Genomic DNA, 20,697 nt, shown 5'->3' on the forward strand with positions numbered 1-20,697 from the left:
GAAAGCATTACTGGAGAGTTTCGTCAGAGCTTGCTGTCTGCAAGGTCCCTCGATCGAAATCGGCGCGTATGTCCGACAGGTCATCAACATTTCATTGCAGCAGGCGATATTCAGACTCGAGCGCAGGAATGGATGCTGACTCTATAAAAATTCGAAACGACCGACGAAAGGTGTCAAAAGAATAACTTGTAATGTTTTTGGAGTCCAGCAGGTACAGATTGCTTAAAATCTCCAGGTTCGTTGGAGGTCGTTTTAACAAAGATCTGACACAAGCAACGAGAAATCGGCGGCACCTCGCCGAGAGTGCAGCTTTGTCCCCATTGGAAATGACCGCTTGCTGCAATTGTTACAGAAATACAGCGAGGGCATCGCACGCGCTTTGGGGTGCTAAAACGACCCGCACAAAATGACCCGCAATCAACAAAGCCGGGGTCGTAAAATAGGCTTCATGCGTACTGTTGCGACCGGGCGGGGGCACCCGATCCGAGCTCCGTGGCCTCCGACATACGAGTGGTAGCGTGTATGATGCGAGCGGCCAGCCGCTGTTGCAGCCGTGAAGAAGTCCAGAAGCCGTAGGCTAACGTAACTGTTTACTTCATAGCGAGAGGTGAGCCGAAGCCAAAGAACAATGCCCCGACGGGCGAGGTTACAATACAGGACTCGAGCAGAGCGACAACATCGATTCGCTGCTCTAACAGGAATGAGTTACAACGCTTGGGCAGCTCTATTTATACCCAAAAGCGATAACGGTCAAACGCAACAGGCTGGAACACGCCGCGAACGTCACAGACACACACAACACTCTTTCCAGAGTTCGTAAGCCGTTCATAGCCTCGGGCACGTTGAGTCCGAGAGAGGGGAGAGAGGAGGACTCCGTTGCGATCGACGGGGCCTCTGTGTCCTTGAAGAGCGTGGAGACGAGCCTTGCAGGCAGCCGCCGAAGTTTTGAAATGCGCTGTGAGCAAAGCAAAGCTATGGTCCCTAGAAATATGCACATATTTCTAGGGACCATAGCAAAGCGTCTGACGCGGCTTTGTCGCAACTTGTAGCCGACATTTCAATTACCGACCGATTTCAGTTCTACCCATTTTTTCAAAAGTAATAGAACAGGTAATCAATACTCGAATCTTAAGCTTCTGTAAAACTAACCATATCATCGCCGAACAACGGTATGGCTTCCAAAAACAAAAATCAACTGAAATGGCAATACTAAATATAAAAGATAAAATTATTGATAACATTGAACAAAAATTATTTACTATAGGAGTGTTTCTAGATTTTAAAAAGGCTTTCGATTCTATTAAACACCATATTTTGTTTCAGAAACTTGAGACATACGGAATCAGGGGAACCTGTCTCAGTCTAATCAAGAGTTACTTACATAATCGCCTTCAATACACAGAAATTAGTCACGCCAGGTCCAACTTTGGACAAATTAAGTACGGTGTTCCACAAGGATCTATTCTCGGCCCGCTATTATTTTTATTATATATAAATGACATTGTTAACTTGCCTTTCACCCCGGATATAATACTGTATGCAGATGATACAAACGTCTTTTTTTCTGGCAGAGACCTGGCTCTGCTAGAAAGACAAATTTATGGCTTGAAAATTTGTCAATTTGGCTGAATACAAATAAACTGAATTTAAACACAAGAAAAACAAAATATATGATTTTTCGAGCTTACAACAAACGTTTAGGGCAACAGGTTCTCCTCAATTTCAGAGGCGAATGTATTGAACAAGTTAGTTCACACAAATTTCTTGGCATTGTGTTCAATTAAAATTTGAGTTGGTCTCCACATATTGACAAACTTAGAACGGATATATCCCGGTGCATTGGTATTATTTATAAGATGAAATATTTACTACCAGCTTGGTTAAAAAGGCAACTGTACTACAGTCTAGTACATTCTCGCCTTAACTACTGCCTTCTAGTGTGGGGTTCAACAGGGAAAACAAACATAGAAAACCTATACCGGCTCCAAAAAAAGTCTTACGCATAATTAAAAATGCACCCTACTTCAGCCACAGTTCTCCATTATTTAAGAAACATCAGGTATTGACAATTATGAACATTCTAAATAAAAAACTCTCTTTAACTATTTATCACCAGATAAAGACACTCTAATGACTTTTACAGAAAATACACGTCACGAACACATGAATATGGGTTTAGGCAGGTAATATATACAAAGCCAAAAACTCGCACAAACTACGGGCACCAGAAATTGAGCTACCAGATTCCTAACATTTTAAACAGTCACCCCGCAATTTTAACCATGGCACAAGATGCTAAATCTGAACAAGGATTTAAGAGGAAATTAGACAAGTACCTTTTGGAATTACAGTAAAAAACGTGTGTTTTAACTTTTTGTTTCTTTTAGAAACTTTGAGGTATTTTTTTTTTCCGCAGTATGAAATCTTGTACTGTATTATTGTTTGTTTATGAAAACTGAGAACTGTATTTTTGTTCTTTCTTGCTCTGAATTCTTGAATTCTACTCATTGTTTCCTGAAATCCGAGAGCTGATGTGTATGTTTTTTTCCTAGTGGAATTGTCATTGTAATTATTGTCTTTTTGTAAACTGAAAGCTGATTTTCTATGTGTTAATTGTGTGCATTCTTTTGTTAATTTTTATTGTCACAAAGTACGTGCCATTTACCGCAGAGTCGTGCCAACACGTGGGGGGACGTCAGCTTGTCAGGCTTTTTTTTTTTTTTTTTTGTAGCCTTTTTGACCGTCCCCCTCGACAACTGTATAGCCAGTCTTGTACATGTTGTCGCAATAAACTTTCAACTCAACATGATTGCGCCTGTTTTCGAAGGCGCACGAGTGGCTTCGCCGCACAGCCGAGGAGTGATGCGGGGAAGTACTGCGGCGCTGGCCGATTCGTAACAGTACAGACACCACCGAGTTGCCGTTTTGAGATTGTAGTTCCCAGTTGCAATGATCTGATATATCAACGCGGAATCGATGCACCAAATATCAGTAGGGGTGCCTCGAACGCGATCAGATATCTTGCTTGCGCTTGAAATATTGCCTGAATTTGCTGCGTGGCCCGCACCTAAACCTCGCCCAACTGCCAAAAATATTTTTTCTAGCCAAACGAAAGCGAATGTCGCCCAGTTTGGCGCTTTCTCGCCCAATCTGGTAACCCTGCCGCATTAGGGATTTGTCCCTTTTGACGATTGTGCGCGCTCTTCTCTTGAACAGCCCCCCCTTCTCATTTCTGGAAATCTTAGAGGTCGTGCGAAGGGAGTCAGCCGGGGTGCGAATTCGTCGAGGCGGTGTCTGTCCATTGATGTCGACATCCGTTGCAGAATGCAGCCCGCGTATCGGGAGAGGTGTGTCGAAGGCAAATGACAGTTCATTAAAAGGACCGGTCCGTCCCGATAACAGTGATACCAACGTTATCGTATACTTTGATGCGGACGTCGTGGACGGTGTCGCCGCATTCCCAAGCAGCTGGACGTTGAAAACATGGCGTGTCTTGCTTCCTCGGTATATTGCTTCGTCAACTTGTACCGCGTCTGCTGGTGCCTGTTTGTTCGCCTTAGACAGAACGCGTTTCATTTGATCCTAATCTCGTGTGCACAAATTGTGAGACTCGGGAGAAAAGGCTCGGCCGACTCATTATTTGGTGAGTCGCTGCGCGAATCAGGGAAGAGCCCCCGTGCGATAGCTTCGCGCGCCTAGACGTTGCTGTACTGGGGATGAAAAAAAAAAAAAATGCTGGGAAACGATGAAGAAAAGTTGGTGCTGAGCGTCGTCACACGTGCTTTACTTGTCGGCAACGTCGCCTGCAGCTGTCGTCTGTTTTTTTCCTCGTTCCCCCCCTTAGTCGTCGTGCGTTATTCCTGATGCGGCGAAGGGGCCGAGGAATCTCCGCCAGTTGCAAGCCGTTGACGTTGTTGCGCGCACGCAGCCTGTTATGTCCGAGGAACCTGTTTTTCCCGCTAGCCGCACGACCGTGCAATCGCTGCACTCGTAGTGCTGGAGCACATGACGTCGCGAGGTGTACTGCTTGCTTGAATTTGCAGCCGCGGAAAGAGAAGCGGCTCCGCCCGAGTTTTGCCGTGGGGACCAACGGTGGGGACGGCGTGCTGTGTACGAAAAGCGGTCTGGGGCGCAATACTCAGTGTTGCCCGCTACAGAAACAAACGTCCGTACTTAGTTAGGCCGGGCGTCCTCTTCCAGTCGCGAGGCCATGGAAGGGGGCAGTAGTATTGCATGCGGTTGCCCCCCGCACTGCTTGCTTCGTCATCGCAATGACTTGATTCCCTTTTTGTGCTCTGAAAATGCTCGCACTCCGTAGCCAGGTGGGCCGGCCTGCCGTTTGACCTTCTTCCGCTTTCGGAGGCCGCCCCGGCCAGCTTCGCAGTAGCGCGTGCGTGACAGGCGGCCGGTCACGATTGTGTTGGGGGGGGGGGGCATCTCCGAGCGCCGAGTTGGTCGTTTTCTGCCGAGGGGCTGAATGTGTGTGCACACTCGTGTACACCTGTATACGTTTGTACGTGTAAATACAGCAGGCTTCTTCTTTCATTGGCGCCCGTGTGACCTCGTTCGGCACTGCCGTCGGCGGCCTTTCACCGCGTGACAACGAGACGCAGGAATCGGGTCCATTTCTTCCCGACCCGTTATAGGTGGCGGGTGCGCTTCGAGCGTAGTGGCCCGGACTCCCTCTGTGCCATGCATGCGACGAAGGCAGGGCGCGCCAACAAAAGCGCAAGGGGAGGCCGATTGTACTGGGGTCCTTTCGGGTTTGTCACCTCAGGCTTACGTCATCCAAGAGAGACGGGATCTGGCTGCGCGTTTTTGTTTTCGTTTTCGCCGTTGCCTACCGACGAGGTTCGCTTCCCCTCCACGAGCCTGCCCCGCGCCTCTCTGTGCGGGCCTTTGCGCGGGCGGCTGTGGTGTTACTCAAGCCCATGGCTTTCGCTTTTTTTTTTTTTTTGTCGTTGGGCCTATTTTAAAGCGCTGTCTATCCCCCGCTGTGCTCGTCCTTTTTTTTTTTTTTGCTTTGCACGGGGGGAAAAGATATGGCAGATAGCAGCGAGGTCGGAAGTCGCTCAGTCTTTGGCTGGCTGTTGTTTAGAATAGCTACGGCGATGGACCTCAAGTTTGTTCAGCGCCCGTGAAAATGACGGTACTACAGTAGCGATTTTTTCTTCACTTGCTGGGCGTCGTAGCCTGGCACTGACTGATGTGTGAACAGGCAAGCGTAAAGGGGTCATCCGTTCAGTTATGCGCCCGGTGCTTCTAATTCACTGGCCGCGTAACTATTCCGCGCCTTGGTCGGGAGCAGCGAACGGGTCCCGGCGGAAGATGCGGGCCGGCATCCCTCGATTCATCGCTCCTCCGGCAGCCCATTGGCCGGCGTCGGCGACGTTTCTCCCCCTCCTCTCGCGCTTCCCCGCAGCGCCGCCGCCGCCGCGGCGTTTCCTTTGCGCGCAGGAGCGTTTGTCGATTACGCTCCCGTGAGGTGCGGAGCGGCCGTGCGCGCAGTGCCCCCGTTGTGCGCCTTCTCCTGCCGAGCGGAGCCGCTATGCGCCGGGCAGCAGCGCATTGCTGCTCTTCGGGGGCCACCTGCTCTCCTCGGCGGCGTCTCGGCGTCGTTGTCCCCTGCTAGGCGTCGTCGTCTGCCGTACCCTGTGCTGGCCGGCGTGCATGTTGCGCGAAGAGTGTGGTGCGTTCTTTTCGCCGGCCGACGATGCCGTCGACGGTGCCGTGCGACGAACCCGCCCCCTCTGCCCCCGCGGGCGTGGCCGAGGTCTCGGCGTCCAACGGGCATGCCTCGTCGGAAGGGGAGCACTCGCCGCGTCCGAGCAAGCCCGCGACGTCCAACGGCGTCGTCCCCGGCGCAGTGGCCGCGCCGGTCAACGGCACCGCGGCGGTCAACAGCGGCAGCAGCAGCGCGTTATGGGATGCGGACTCCATGTGGATTCTCATGTACGACAACATGCTCCGCGAGGGAACGCGCTCGCCCACCAAGCGCTCCTGCGGATGCAAAGGTAGGCAACCACTCCGCTGGGAGGAACGAGCGTTTAGGGTGCACTTGCGTCGTTCCTGCCGTCTCGAGCTGCAGTTAACGTTACTCGGAAGGCCTCCTGGTCGCTGGCATGTATGTCCTTGCGAAACTTCCTATAAAGCGGAAAAAATTAAAAAAAAAGAAACGTCGGGTTTGGGGTTTTCTTATTGGTGGTAGCGCCACTCGTTGTCAGCGGTGTTTGTGTGGTGGGCCCTCGTAGCCATTGAGGGCTTTTAGAATTACTGGTGCCAATCGACGCGTTTTCATAGGGGTCGGCTGTCGGGGAAACAACGAGCGCGAAGTGTCTTGCGTAAGGCGCTGTGAGCAGTTATCCGGGTTCTTTTCCGACGGCAGGAGTGCGTTCCTCATCTGTCGTTTGTCTGGTCCTTCGATCGACGCCTGACGAATCCGCGTTTCCTTCGAAGCAGCTAATCACGATGCCGTCGGCGCTACACTCTCCGGTTTCTCATTACAGCCGCCGGCGTGCCCGAGAAATCCAATAGCCCTTTCCCGATGGCGAGACGGCCTTTTGTCGATCTCCTGATAGAAAGCCTTGTGCGTCATTCTTTTCCCAAATGCTCCGTTCCTTCTTCTCACGATGTTATTTGTAGAAGGGGTGATAGATCACTTTCGTGGTGACATGCACAGTACACACACCTTTTGATCGCGATGTGATTTGTATGCGTACCGCGTTTCAAGTTTCGCACAGCGTGTTGTTGCACAAGACGGGCGACAAGTCTGCTCCCGTCTTGTCATTCCTTTTTACCGGTCCGTCCTCAATTTTGCGCTGTTGTGGAATGCAGTGCGTCCCTGTATCTGTTTTCGCCGCTGGCCCTTCTTTACTGTACGGGTTTTCAGCTGGATGTTCTGAACGGTTGTCGGGAAAATGTAATAGCGGTAGACTGCGCTCACAGTGCTCGATTCGTGCAACCATCTTCCTCCGCAAACTTTGGAAGGCAACACTGAAATGCCGGAATGCTTAGCGTGCCGTTGCCAAGTTCTTATCTTGCACTCGTGGTGCGAGGAGAGAACTACTAAGGCGCGCCTGCGCGCGTAATTGCTCCCCGAGGTTCACGAGCTGTCAGGCGCGGCCGACCTGCTGCCGTCGCAGTACTTCCGCGCAGGTAATGACGCCGACGTTAGGTGAGACGCTGCACCCTGCAGCGCCCTAGTTGCGGCTGTTGGCGCGCGTTACGGCTCGCGTCTATCCCGCTGCTCTTGAAAGGTGGTCTACAAGCATTCAACCGAAGCGCTCCTCACGCGATCACGAGGTCTGGCAGTTTCACTAGGCAGTATAGGTGCAGACTTGTCAGGCGTGTGCTCCGTGCTCGCACCCTCGCGAATTTGCAGTTATACGGTAGGGCTCCGAGCTCGGTCTGTCAAGCACGTAGCCCTCTCAAGTGTGTCGGGAACAAACGAGACTGTCGGTTGGTTAGAGGAGCGCTTTGTCTATCTCGAGATCTGCTTGCTGCGCGAGTGTTTCCAACTGTGGCCAGACGTGGCTTCTGGTCTCCAGACAGCAAGCTCATTGCACATTTCTCGCATATATTGGCCCTCGCGCACGGGTGTGCGACAAATAATAAACCACGGCATGTCCTCGGCGCATGTGCGGCTGGACGGCGTCTCTTGTCCGCATCCGCTCGCACGGGGAGCGCGTCGTCGTCCTGGCAACGCGTCTCTCCCGGCCCTCCTCTCGCTGTCTGCCTGGGAGTCGGACGGCAAGCGCCGTGCTCGTTTTGTGCGTGTGTGTGGTTTTCGTCCGTTTAACTTGCCGGGTATTTCGACGGTGTGTGATTTGTTTTGCGGACCACTCTCGCGACACTTTCGCTCGACGAACTTGTGTGAACCCGTACTCAGTGGAATTGGGCGTGTTTTTGCTTCAGCGAGGACGAAGCTTTCTTGTTTTTTTTTTCTTTCTTTTACTTTATCTGTATTTCTTCCTAAAAGGTGTCTAGAAGCCTGAAGTTTACCCCGAACTGCTCATTAGCCGATGGTGATAGCGTTTTAGAAAAAAGCGAATGTAGCATCTTGTGTCGTGGCGAACGTTCGCGCAAAAACATGCATTCGGGAAAATGCGTAGCGCTTGCGTTAACGTATTCTTGCCGAGAGAGGGATCGCATTGATCGCCGCAGTAAAGCAGAAGGGGTTTAGAGCGAACCGACATGCCGGACGGCGTGCCGGGAGTCCTCTCTTCGGTTTCATCGCCGGTTCACCGTTCTACATGGTGCGAATTTACGCTTCCGCTCGTTCCGCAGAACGATCTATTTTCATTGATCTGGCAAATTGCCAAATCAGTGAAAATAAAAAAAAAGTCACTTGTTTTGTCACGAGCGGCCCTTCATTCTGCGAATTCGCAGTTGAAATGGGCACCGTGTAGGACGGGCTTTAGCGCTAAGGGAAAAGAAGTTCGCGGGTCGCTTTCCTCCCGGCTTTGCCCCCCGGCAACAGGTGCCTGAGTGCACGACTTTCAGGCTCCCCCTGCGAGAGGATTCCTTGCCGCTTTCCTTCCCCTCGAGGCTCGTCATCGGCGCGCTGCGCTCGAAAGGGAATTTTACGGCGCCACAATGGGCCCCTCCTCCTTGCACGGCTGTTTCACGTCGCCGGTGTACGACACAAACTCATTGCGCCTATCGAACGGCACTGCACACGCTGCCGAGAACTGGTTCGCTGTTTTTTTTTTATTCTTTGGAGAGAGGAGGGAACAGGATTGTCAACTAAAAATAGCTTCAGGGAGGCGGACGGTAGGGCTAGAGCTGTCATGCATAAACAACCCCCCAACTGACCGACTATGCGCGCGGTAAGGCCCGGCGCACGATTTTTCGCAGTACTTGTTTGTGAACCTTAAACGTGATGCGTAAGTGTTCATAAGAAAAAGAAAGATGTATATCCGTCCACGCGTGTGCGTCACGCCACCGCTGCCGTCATTCTTGTCGCCGTGACACGCCCATCACTTCCCGGTTCTCGTGAGATTCGTTTCTTTCGCTCCCGCGTTGCTCGAGTCATGCTGCGGCTGGCCGTGTCTCTATTCTTTAAAAAAAGAGAAGCCGTTGTTTTGCGCGAGGAATCGAATACCGCCGTTGAATGTATCTCCCGAGCGGATACTTGCCACGCCATGCTCGCCGGGCGAACCTCTTGCTGGCGTTTAATTCTCGCTACCGACAATGTATGTGCACGTGCAGATGTTCGGTCCAGAAGCCAAAATTTCCGTGCTCAGGTTGCTAGCGGGATTTGCGCCTCGTCCTTCAGCGGCGTCCGCCAGAAGCTCAGATGTGGCGTCCGACGCGACCTGTTGCAGCGCCTCAATTTGCGGCTGCTGCTGTTGTCAAGTGCTCAATAAACGCGAACCAGCTGCTAACCTTTAAGGGTAGGGTGAGTCGCGCGCGCGTTTCTTCTGCATGTTTGTCGCCGCTGTTGGAGACGCGCCTTGAGCGCGAAGGAATCCAGTCCGTGACCTTGTGCTCGTACGTTGCGGAATGACCGAGTGCCCGTCGTATGCGGGTCGTAAGATGAGCGCGACTTTTTGTAACCGTGGCTGCTCTTTGTCCGATAAAGTTTGGCGCTTCGCCGAGTACGTTTGTTGCATTTTTTTTTGTTGAAGTTCGTTGCTCTCGGAATCCGCTTTTGGAGCGTTGTGAATGGAGAGGTCCTGCTTCAATGTCGTCCGCGAAGGACAGATCTGTATACCACCCCTTTGCGCGCGCTCCCTGCTTTTGGCGTGCCGCTGGGGGACTGTAGTCGCCAGAAGTGCGACGACTTCGCAGCCGACCAGGAGGCAGCGGGATTTTGCCAAGGCCCTTGACCCGACTGTTATCGAAACCCTAGCGGCGCTAGAATCCCCGAGTTGTGTTTACACGCTTACAGAACTCGATTAATGCACTCCAATAGTTGAGTTTGGGGCTTCTTGCCTGGGGAATTGGCGGGTGGTCTTCCCTTTCAATTTTGTGTGCGTGTTTCTTCTTTTTTTTCGGTTGGTCCACAAGATGTGTAATGCAATGTTTTCGAATACGGTCATATTTGCTGTTGTCGGAAACCGGGGCAGCCGCCTCGTCAAGCCGCTTGGCCTTTGGCGGGTGTGCCCTCCTTTTGTAAAAGAACGGAAAATAAACGATTTGATTTGGTTTACGTAGTCGCTGAACCGTCAGTTGACGCCATCACACGCACAAACGTTCCTCTAGCGCATAGAGAAGGAAACGTAGTTTTCTGGGGAATAGTTCTTCAGTGATGCTTATTGCAATATACGATCACCGTTGTTACGTGCTGGACGCTACAAAAAGAAACTCCGGTGAAGGCAAAATTACGACCTTGAGGCTGAAAAAACAGAGGTCCTAGTTTTATTCCCAAGCTTGTAAATCAATGAATCCGTGCACTACGAAGTTTGTGTGTGTGTGTAGGCTCACGTGGTCGATGTCCAGGAAAACTTGCAAAAGAAATCTTTCTGCACAACAAAAAAATCTAGTTGCAAGATGCCCCGATTTCCTCATTAATAAAACAGTTAATCCTTGCACCACCAGCTCAATTTGTGCGTTCACGGGACCCTAAAATTAGGAAAACGCGCATAAAACATCCTTTTTGCTTGAAATGAGAAAAATGGGGTTAAGCAAAGAGAAGGAAAGGCTGTAGTTTTCTGCAAGTAGCCAAGTATTTTCGCAAACGAAGCGTGCCGAGTTCGAACGACGGGTAGTTTGAGCGCATCAAACATGACGTTTTGCGCACTGACAGCCAGCCCAGGCGTTGTTTTGGCACTTTCTAAATCGCCGGAACATACAGCGTATTGAGTCATGCTCGGGCGGTCCCATTCATTGCGGTGTGTGTGTACCTTCTGGCTTAGCTTCTCGCGATTACATAGGTGAGAGACTGACCGTTCACAGCATTTTAGCAACAAGTGAGACATTTTGCATCTCATCGGGCGCTGTACACTTCGCAATTAAAGCAACCAGGAAATATGCTCGGTGCAATCGATTTGTAATATGAACAGTTTAACTCATAAGTGGAACACGCGTGAATTGCGGAAGATTGTCGTCTCTTTGAAGTGTTAACTCCACACATTTTTTTTTTTTAAGGCCGAAATAAAGTTTCGCGAACACACGGCTTACGCAGCGTGCGCGACGTGAGAGGCGGAAACTGGAGGCCGTTTCTGGCGCTCTCTCCTTCTCGCTGGCAGACAATGCCGGAGCCAAGGACGTGATGCGCGTGACGCTTCCATCTGTCTTCTCCCCCGGCTGTTTGCTCTTTCGGCCTCCTCATTTCCAGAGAAAGAGGCGGCAGAAGGCGATTTTGGCGTTGCCTCTATTGTTGCTCGCCGCTGGTGCGAAAGAGGGACTCGGCCAGGTACACGTCTGTCGTCATTCCTCGTTTCAGAGCCCGCGGTTTCTCCCTGCGTTGGGCGCTCGCAACTCTCACTGAAGGGGGTGCAGCTCTCACCAACGTTTTTAGATTAGGTCAGTTGGCAAAGAGCGCGGCCTTCCAAGCAGCGCGGCGCGGGCCGGTGCTGTCGCCGACCAGGCGGTGGCGCTGCGGTAGCGTTGAGATCGGTCTCGGCGCGTCGTCTGCTACTCCTTGCTTGGAAAGGCGCCGGTGAACGACCACCGCACACCGTTAATGTTCTTCTTTGACATGCGAAACCCAACTTCGCTCTACTGTTACGCTTTAGTGACAAGAGCTTTACATTTTTATCGACATTATAATAAAAAACAAGCTGTACTTAGGAAGAAAAAAAAAAAGGCAAGGCAAACACTGCACAGTCCGCTTGTCTTCGGCTGCTTCCCGTTCCATTTACTTATTTTCCCATTTATTTTTCCCTAGTACGGGATCCCTTATAGCTCAATAATATTTAAAGCATACCCGAACACGTCTTACGCTACTGAAACTGCGGGAAAGCCTACAATAGTCAGCCATCTACTTCGAATGAAGAAAAGACGCCTCGACATTTTTATTTATGCTGTGGAAGCAAATGCAGTAGACACGTTTTCACCAGAACAAATTTACAACCCCAACAAAACTGATCAAGTGAGCCGATTAGAAACCAAGTGCTGACGTGCGCGCTCACCAAATTATTGGTATTTTAACTGCGGACACGAAAAATTACGATTTGTTAAACAGCTTCGCTGTTAAAGAAAATTGAACCAATTATTAAACCAATGTTTTTTTTATTTCTTTGACAGGTATAAATGTGGTTTCTTAAAAGAAATAAACGTTTTTCTCGGATGAGAATGCTTGTCGTACTGCTATTCTTTTTTGTTGGTTTGTAAATTGATGGACTATCTGTTAGGGTCACAGAAACTTTCATTGATCTTCTTGTAGCCCTGATATGCCGATTTTTTAAAGCGTTTAGCCTTCATTTATCTTCTTGTAGCCCTGATATGCCGATTTTTTAAAGCGTTTAGCCTGGGAGTTTTTCCGTTGAGCCATCGCTTATGTCTTCTGGGTTGATTTTTCCTGCTCGTTTCCTTTTGCAATCTGCAGATAGGTAACACTTCTCAGTTTTGACTAGTCAGATTGATTTATAAGTGGTTTAACGCGCCGACGCTTCACAGGCGATGAGGCGCGCCGTAGTGGAGGGCTCCGGATTAATTTTGACCACGTAGGGGATCTTTAACATGCGCTGAAATCTCGAACACACGGGTGTTTTCGCTTTCCGCCTCTATCAGAATAGCGGCCGCCGTGGCCGGGAATCGAACCCGAGTCCTTGTGCCCAGCAGCACGGCGCCTTAGCCACCGCGCCGGGTAGGGATCTGATCTGACTGTTCTTATCAGCACCGTGAATATGTTGTGCCACACACACTGCATGCCCTTTCATGGCAGTTATTGCGGATGAAACGTCTGGAAACAGGTAACATTTGTTCCAAGGGCTGATCTTTAAGGCAACAATGCAGCAAATAAATGTTGCTACATTCTTCTGCCTTGTCAGCTGAGGGTGAATATTCCCATTTTTATCGCTGTAGCTACACGGCGGGACAAGGAAACCTCTTGAATTAACTTCAACCGACAAGTTTTGCCCGACTAGGTAGAAGATAGCCTGGGTAGGCGAACCCTTCTCATTCTACGTTTGAAATGTCGGACATTTGCTGAATTCCTGCATAACCGCGAACCACAGCTCAGTTCCCATAACGTACGTGCTGACTTCGGCGCTTTCTACACCCCTCATACCGCCACTTACGCCAGTTTCATCGCGCAAGGGCCCATCATTTTGGCAGGACGCAACATAGGTGGGAACCACTGTCATTCATTTGGGTGCTTTTTGGCATGACTTTGACGTATTTGGTGCCGACAGATGCTCAGATATGTCAAGTAAAATACGGGGCGCCGCGCCGTCCCCCAGAGTCCACCTGCCTTACGGTATCCTTACAGTTTGACCGTTCACGACGTGTTCGTAACAGTTGACGATGTCTGAAGGCTCACAATGAATGTCACAAACGTATGTTTATGGCGTAACCTTGGAGGTTTTCCGCGGAATCGCGCTTTCTCACACCTTCAATCCGTCAGGACCCTTCGGCGCTTTGAAAAATGCCGCTGCACGGACTTTGCCGCTTCCGAAGCATACCCCGAACGGCAGCCCGGCGCGCAGCACGTCAACAAACCGCACCGACACTTCAGAGATCCACTAAAATATGTATGCACGATGACAGCACAGAGCTAATACGTTAATACAGACGTGACGAACAGGCGAGCACCAACAGCACAGCGAAAACACATGGCCGGGCGAGCCTCGCTCTAGATCTCATAGATCTCAACGCAACGCCAGCGCCACCTCTCGGAATGGCGACAAAATGGTGCCGCCTCTCGAGGCGCAGTTTGCAAACTGACCTAATCTAAAAACGTTGGCTCTCACTCGCGACGTGGCTACCTTTTGCCCAGGCAGCCTGGGCCGCACATATGACGTTCTGACCGGGGCGTTGTTCATCTCCCGTCGTAGTGTTTCTAAAGCGGGCCTATTAGTGGCTCTCACCGTGCAAACTTTCCGGCTAGTTTGCAAACAACGCCGTTGGCGCAGGTTGGGTGCGGAAAAAAGAAAAAAAAAAAAAAAAAAACGGGCGGGAGAGGCGATAGTGAGGTAAGGGCCGAGTTGTTGCCACCGCTGCTGCGGGTGTCGTTTTTTTTTCCCCTGCGTGCCGCTTCCTCGCGGGTTTCCTTCCTTGGTAATTTTCTCGCGCCCAGTGCGAGGTTTCCCGCGTAGAGCTGGGACCACACGAGTGTCTTCTGCACGCCTCGCTTGTTGTCTGTCGCATTCCGAAGTGCGCGCGTGTTCCCGGAAGTGGTGGATGGGCTAACGAGCGTGTGCGTGGTACCTTGCGGGCCAAGCTTGTCTTGCGCACCGTTCGTTCTTTCCTCTTAAAGTAGCCTGTTTGCCTAAACGGCTGGTGCAACGCCTCCACAAAGTGACGTGCGAAAAAATCGGTTTAGTCTAGTTGTCCCGCTTAGTGGTGGAGACAGGTTAAGCTGGCCGCCCCTTGAACTGCGATGGGAATTCGCAGCTCTAGCCGTTGCTCCTCTGTAAAAAGAAGCTCTAGGAGCAGTTTGAGCTGTCGTCGAAGCCCTGGCGGCATTTAAAGCTCCGAGGGGGGCGGGGCAGGAGACATGCGCTTGTTTGCAGTCTGCGTTGCTCGCTTTCTTTTCTGTAGCTCCATGCTTCTGCTGTGACCACCTGCGAGAAATGCGCACCTGGCTGGCGGTTCGGCAAACAAGAGCTTCGCTGAAGCCGAGAGGGCGCTTTGTGACCGCATAATAAAGCGCCCCACAATCCGGGGATGTGGCGTCGACCCGCGCGCCTCTCTTATCGGGCTTCACAACCTGCAGAGCGCACCCTGCAGAGTCGTTTGGCCGCCGCGCGGCCTCAAGCTGTTTCCTTGCTGGCCTCTGGTGTGTCCTCCTGCCTTGGTGGCCAAGGACGTGGTCGGCTGCGTTGGCCAAACGGCGCGCTCATTTGTTGTACTCAATGAGGGGTGTTTTAAAGCAAAAACACGCGATGGAACGTCTAGTACGTTTTCGATTTGCTTTGGACCGTATACAGCTTTCGATGTGCTCAAAAAGTTTGCGTTTAATGATTAAGAACGTAACCTTGGGAGGTGCGCGACTTCGTGCAATTATTTCAGGTTCAATTTATAAGATGAGCTAGAATTTGCCGACAAAAATGGCGTCCAGCGGCCTTTTCAGTTGGTATATGCTCAGAACTCTATTTAACGCTTTTTAACAGCAAAGATGTGTACTGCCACCCCCCATTTCCCACGGTTTCACCGTCGTGGGCAAAAAGTCCTATCAAGCGCCAGGCCCATGACACGTCAGTCTAAACTATTATATATGCAGCATAAAGTTCAGAATTTGTTTAGGGAAACCGCAAAACGAGCCTCCACCCCGCATTATGGATAAGGCGCCTGTAAACAATTGGACCCCCCCCCCCCCCCCCCACCACCACCACCATGTGTTCCTGGTAAAGATTATGTTTGCAGATTATCTTTGAAGGCTAGGCAAGACTAGTGTCACTAAATATAGTTCTTGTCCAAGGCGCGGAGCGCATGCGTCAGGCTAGGCAGGGCCCAGCATTTGCCGCCCGAGAAGCCGCGCGTTGTGTCAGTAGATAATGTATTACAGTATCGTCACTGAGGCACGGAAGTCGGCAGCGGCGGCCATTTTGGAGTTTATCAGGGTTGCGAGATTTCCGCATCTACGGCCTCGTCGGTAACTTCGACCGGGTCGTTTGTTAGTGCACCACTATCGAAGATGCAGCAAAACGACATCTTTGGACACACTCCTGCTGCTGAAATGCTGTTACACGCGTTATCTTCGATTCGCATTCCGAGCGACGTCAGTGGCGCGCAGCCGCAGAGCAGGGAGGACAAGTTGAGCCTACCAGAGTTGAGCGACTAAAACGCCTAAACCACTAAATGCCGGCGCCCATGAACCGTCGCAGTGTAAGCAAATGTCGCGTAATGCGAACTGACCATAGATGATCATGGCAGCGGCACGGAACAAGTAAAGAATGCCGATACTCTATACCCTCATCTAGTGACGCTAGCCGAGCGCAAGCTACAAGCCCGTAGAGACGACGAGAAACATTTCATACCCTCCTCCATCATCATTTGTAGTAATTTACAACAGCTCTGCTGGGCACCCACTTTCGCAGGGTGGAATGGCGACCGTTTTTTTTTTTCTTTTTAAATGGTTAACGTCGGTGTGCCAGGGAGGGGGCACATACTCAACATCCTGGGCAGTTCCGTGCCCACAAAGAAGGCGGTAACGAAGCATTTTTTTTTTTTTTTGTCCACAGATGCGCAATTTCTCCAGCATGAGCGCAGTTGGGGGCCTTCAATTCGATTTGCCGTTGCGCTGGTTTTTTGCATCTGTCGCAGTAGGGTGATGCGGGAAACCGTATTGGGAGTTTTTGCCGCGGTTTCGAGTCGCGTTAGGTGGCTCGCCAGTTTCCGCTTAAGTCGGGGTTCTTGCCCTTGTTACTGCCTCCCCCTCGTCTTGAGTTTGAAACTGCGCGTGCTGGGTTGCGTTAGGGCAGTCGCTGGAGCGTGGCGCGTTGCAAGGAACTCCGTCGTGTGCGGCTTCTTCCATCGGACGCGCTCGGCTGCACTCTTTGCGCTGGCGTCTGACTACATTTGCATGCTTGCGTTAGCCCTGGTCTGTGGTTTTGGCACAATGCGAAGCCCCGTTGCGTAATCCTGTTAGCTGGCTCGGGTGGGTCGCGATTGCTGCTGCTCACAGCCAGTCCCGCCGCCGAACTACGCGTTGTCACGAAACTCGGGACGTATACTTTGTACGCACTGAGCGCGGACGTTTCCTTCTCCATCTGAATGCACGCGCGTTTTCTTTTTTACATCGCAATATCGTCGCGTAATCTGTTTTGTGCGCCGCGAGACTGTAACAGTTAAAGTTTGCGCGTGGGGCGCTATGGTCCACTTGGAGAACTTCGTGCAGGTCACCACGGAGCAGCGGACTCACCTTCAACAATGAATGGTCTTCTGCAAAAACCATGCACGTGCACGCGTTAGATAAGTGTGCAGCTTGCATTTCGACAGGGCGCGTTCTTCGAGGTCGACATAGTTCGCTGTTACCGCAATAACCCAAGCAGGAGGTGATACATTAAATTTTGTGTCCGTGTCGTCGAAGCAAATCGTTTTAAAAGGCACTGAAGCAGTTCGTTGCTTAGACCACTAAAGTGTACGTAACATCATTTGTGTCACACAGCCAGCGAGGCCGGCAATCAAACTCGGTAGCCAGTATAGCAGCAAACGGATGAGGCAGCTCCTCACTCTTAACAAAAAAGCTCGTAAAAGGGTAGTAACCGCTGTATTTACTAACTCCTTTCGGAGTTTTACTACCCCCCAGAACGGTAGGTAGGTCCTACCAAGTGTGGAACCGTTACTAGTCTAGACCGTGCACTTAGTAACTGCTGCTGGTTTGATACTAACATTCACTGAAGTAACATAACTACGGCTCTTTTTCCACACCAAATCACGATTAAAGTTTTTGCAAATCCACATGCTGTCTTGTATATGCTCACATTAAAATGCATAATTCTAAAATTATCGCTACAATATTTGATTTTTACGACAAGCTCACCGATTCTCTCAGGGGACTTTCCGCTGCTAGCTATAAAAGGAAGAAGAGCAGATGTATGTCTGAGGTAACTAAGTAATACTCGCTTTCCTCTCGCGCATCTCGTTGCATACGTGCCAACTCTCCCGAAATACCCGGGAGACTCCCGATTTCTTACCTATTCTCCCGTTTGTACGGGCACCTCCCGATAAACGGCCCCAACCCTCATCTCCAAAGCAAAAACAAACAAAAAAAGAACTGCGTTATGCAGCACAGCCGCATTGCGATTGCCATCACGAGCTGGGTAGCTAGCCGAAGTCGGCTGGGGATCCAAGACGTTTGTGTGCACGGAGTGTACAAGCCTAAGTTTGGTCACACGTGGTCGGGACAATGCGTTGAGGACTGAACGTAGTGACATTCCGCTTTTCACAGCTCTCTTGACATCATGGTGTCGTCGAAACCCATGAAGTGTTATACTTCAGAATTCCCGTGTTTCGTGCCGTCCAGAAAAAGGCGAACAGTTCGGATTTTGCACGACTTGCGCATGCGACGTGAGCGTGGCCCATGGCGGTAAGGGAGACTTAAAGCTGCATTTGGCTACTACTAAGCGCCAACGCTTCCTTCGTGGTGCTGAGAAGCAGGGGACTGTGAGCAGCTTACTGGGCAACAGCAGTGAAGACAGTGTTGTGCGTGCGGAGTGCCTTCTCACTGGATTTCTTATCGAGCGCAATTTGCCGCTCAGCGTGAGTGATCACGTCGGGCCACTTCTGCGCAAGATGTTTCCCAAGTGCGAAGAGGCGAAGCGCTGCGGGTGCGCAGAACGACGACAACTGCCATTGTCGGTGAAATGGCTACAGAGGCGCAAGGTGCGATGGTGGAGAGCCTGAAGCGTCGTGTTTTCGCGCTTGCAGTTGACGGAAGCAAGGACACCTCCTCGCAGCTTTACCCTGTCGTGGCAGCCCACTACGTAGAGAAATGCGGGCGGGTTGAAAGTAAGCTGTTGTGCATGCAAGAACTTCGAGGAGAGGCTACTGGCCGAAAAATTGGCAACCTCGGGCTCGACGCGTTGCGTTCGCTTAGTTACTAGTTAAACGCGAAATATGAATCTTGTATGTAGACTAGAAATCGCATGTGCTGCATTAAAAAAAAAAATGCCCCCCCCCCCCCCTCCCCCCCTTGCTGTGAACCTCCCGCTTTTCAGGTTGGCAGGTATGTCCCGTTGGTTTTCTTGCTCAATTCACTTGTTGATTGCCCACGTGTGATATGTGCGTGATGAATGTGTCCATGTCGCGCTGCGCACTCAGAACCACGTTGTCACGCGTAGCTTTTTACTAGGTCATGCATGACCAGTTAGTAAAAGCAACTGAGTACCTAGTCAATACTACTGGGACAACTGGTTAGTGTTCTGTTAGTAAGTGCGCCGTCCTTTTTTTTTTTTTTAAGAGTGCTATATGTCAAGCTCGATATAATAGCTCGACATCTCCACTCGACCCCGTTCCTTACTGGCCCTCGGTTTGACTGCAGGTTTGCGATTTCCGTGTTCCATCAGCCGCGCGCCATCGGTTGTCCCCGGGGGGTGTGTACGACACTAGCTGCAGCACGCTGTTCGCACGACCGGAACGCGCAGAAAACCGGCGTCGCCAGCCTCCCCGCTAATTACAGATGTTGTTCCCTATCGCCGGTCGACGTGTTTTGCTCCGAGCGTTGCGCGGAGCTCTCTCTCTCTCGGCGCTCTGGTTTTACTGGGCGCATTCTTGGCGTCGATGGCTGCGAGCAGCGGCGTCTCGCTTGCCGCACTTGCCTGCTGCTGCCACCGATGTCGTTATCGGCCGCTTATCGGCTCGTCCTTCTTCTTGCTGCCGGTGAAGGTCGACTTGGTGTGCGCGCGTTTCCTACGTTATACGCGTGCGGTGCTGCTGCCGTGGCGTGCCGCTACTTGGGTGGCCCCGAAAAAAGAAAAGAAAAAAAAAAAACCTAGAAGTGTTTGCCTCCCATTTCGCTTCGTTTTGCGCCCAGCTTCTCGTTTTTTCTATCCAAATAATTTAACGCAACCCCCAGTCAGCACCTGATCGCGGCGGCGACGAGGCCAGTGACACAGCAGAGGGTGCTAAGAATCTCTGGATCCGGACAGGCCGTCTTTGAAGCTTCAAGTTGGCAACGTGCAGCGCGCGAACCCGGTCTAACGAGGGAAGCCTAGCTGTACAATGAGAGAGAGAGAGAGAGAGAGAGAGAGAGAGAGAGAGAGAGAGAGAGAGAGAGAGAGAGAGAGAGAGAGAGAGAGAGAGAGAGAGAGAGAGATAGAGATAGAGATAGAGATAGAGATAGAGATAGAGATAGAGAGAGAGAGAGAGAGAGGAGCTCTCGTCATTAAGTGGGTTATTATAGGGTTCAGCGAAGTTAACACAAAAGAAGGCTTCATAGAGCTGCCTAGCGGGGATGTTCTGTGCTGCAGAGGACCCCAAGAAAAGAAATAGCGCGGTGTGGGATTCTTGATCCACAGAGAAATAGCAGGAAACGTGGAGTTTTTCAGCATTAGCCCTTTGATGCCCCGTGTTGCTCACCAGCAACAACTCAAACGATATTTTTTTCTCTCGCACTTCGCGGTTTTTTCAATGTCGCCATCTATCAACAAAGGATCCCGGACCTTCACAAATTAAAGAGGGCAGCACGTGTGCTAAAAAAATAGTTCATGCGTGTCAACGCGCATCGAGTCCTTGTGGGTCAATGGGCTGGTGAGAGGTAACCGAAATTGCGCAGCTTCGTTGTTATTGCAAATGATAGCAATACGAACTTAACGTTGTTGCCTTCACTTGAACCGTAAACCATGGTGACCAAGGTAGCTCTCTTGTTCAAGTGCTGTATGGGCAGCCATGGAGTGCCAGTGTGTCCGTCCTAATGAACCAGATTTTTTTATGACTTCATATTTGTGATGTTGGAAGCCCTTTTAAGGTCATAACTCACACGCTCGAGCCAAATAATGAAGTTTTGGGCGTCCAAGGATTAAGCGAGAGAGTCGTGGCTGTCGAGATGAAGCTACACAAGCGGTGCAGGTTAAAGATGCTGCAAGGCTACGCGCCAACCGCTGGCTACGATGATGAGGCCGTGGACAGTTTCTACGGGGACGCCGA

At 51.1% G+C, this 20,697-nt stretch overlaps 1 protein-coding gene across 8 annotated transcripts in view; it reads left to right on the forward strand.

Moving 5' to 3' along the window:
- Nucleotides 1-20,697, forward strand: part of LOC144178171 (CLIP-associating protein 1-B-like) — a 208,316-nt gene that overhangs the window by 57,249 nt on the left and 130,370 nt on the right. For 2 of the 8 annotated variants that reach the window (XM_077705792.1, XM_077705793.1), the window contains exon 1: nt 5,450-6,014. The exons of the other annotated variants lie outside the window; for them this stretch is intronic. In XM_077705792.1, coding sequence (XP_077561918.1) covers nt 5,714-6,014 — 301 coding nt within the window. In that variant the 5' untranslated portion in view covers nt 5,450-5,713. Of the gene's footprint in view, nt 1-5,449; nt 6,015-20,697 lie in introns of those variants that run through there. 8 annotated transcript variants of the gene reach the window in all.

This window comes from Haemaphysalis longicornis, unplaced genomic scaffold (assembly GCF_048455015.1).
Source record: "Haemaphysalis longicornis isolate Haplotype H1 unplaced genomic scaffold, Haemaphysalis longicornis Haplotype H1 scaffold_4, whole genome shotgun sequence".
NCBI classification, from domain to species: Eukaryota; Metazoa; Arthropoda; class Arachnida; order Ixodida; family Ixodidae; genus Haemaphysalis; species Haemaphysalis longicornis.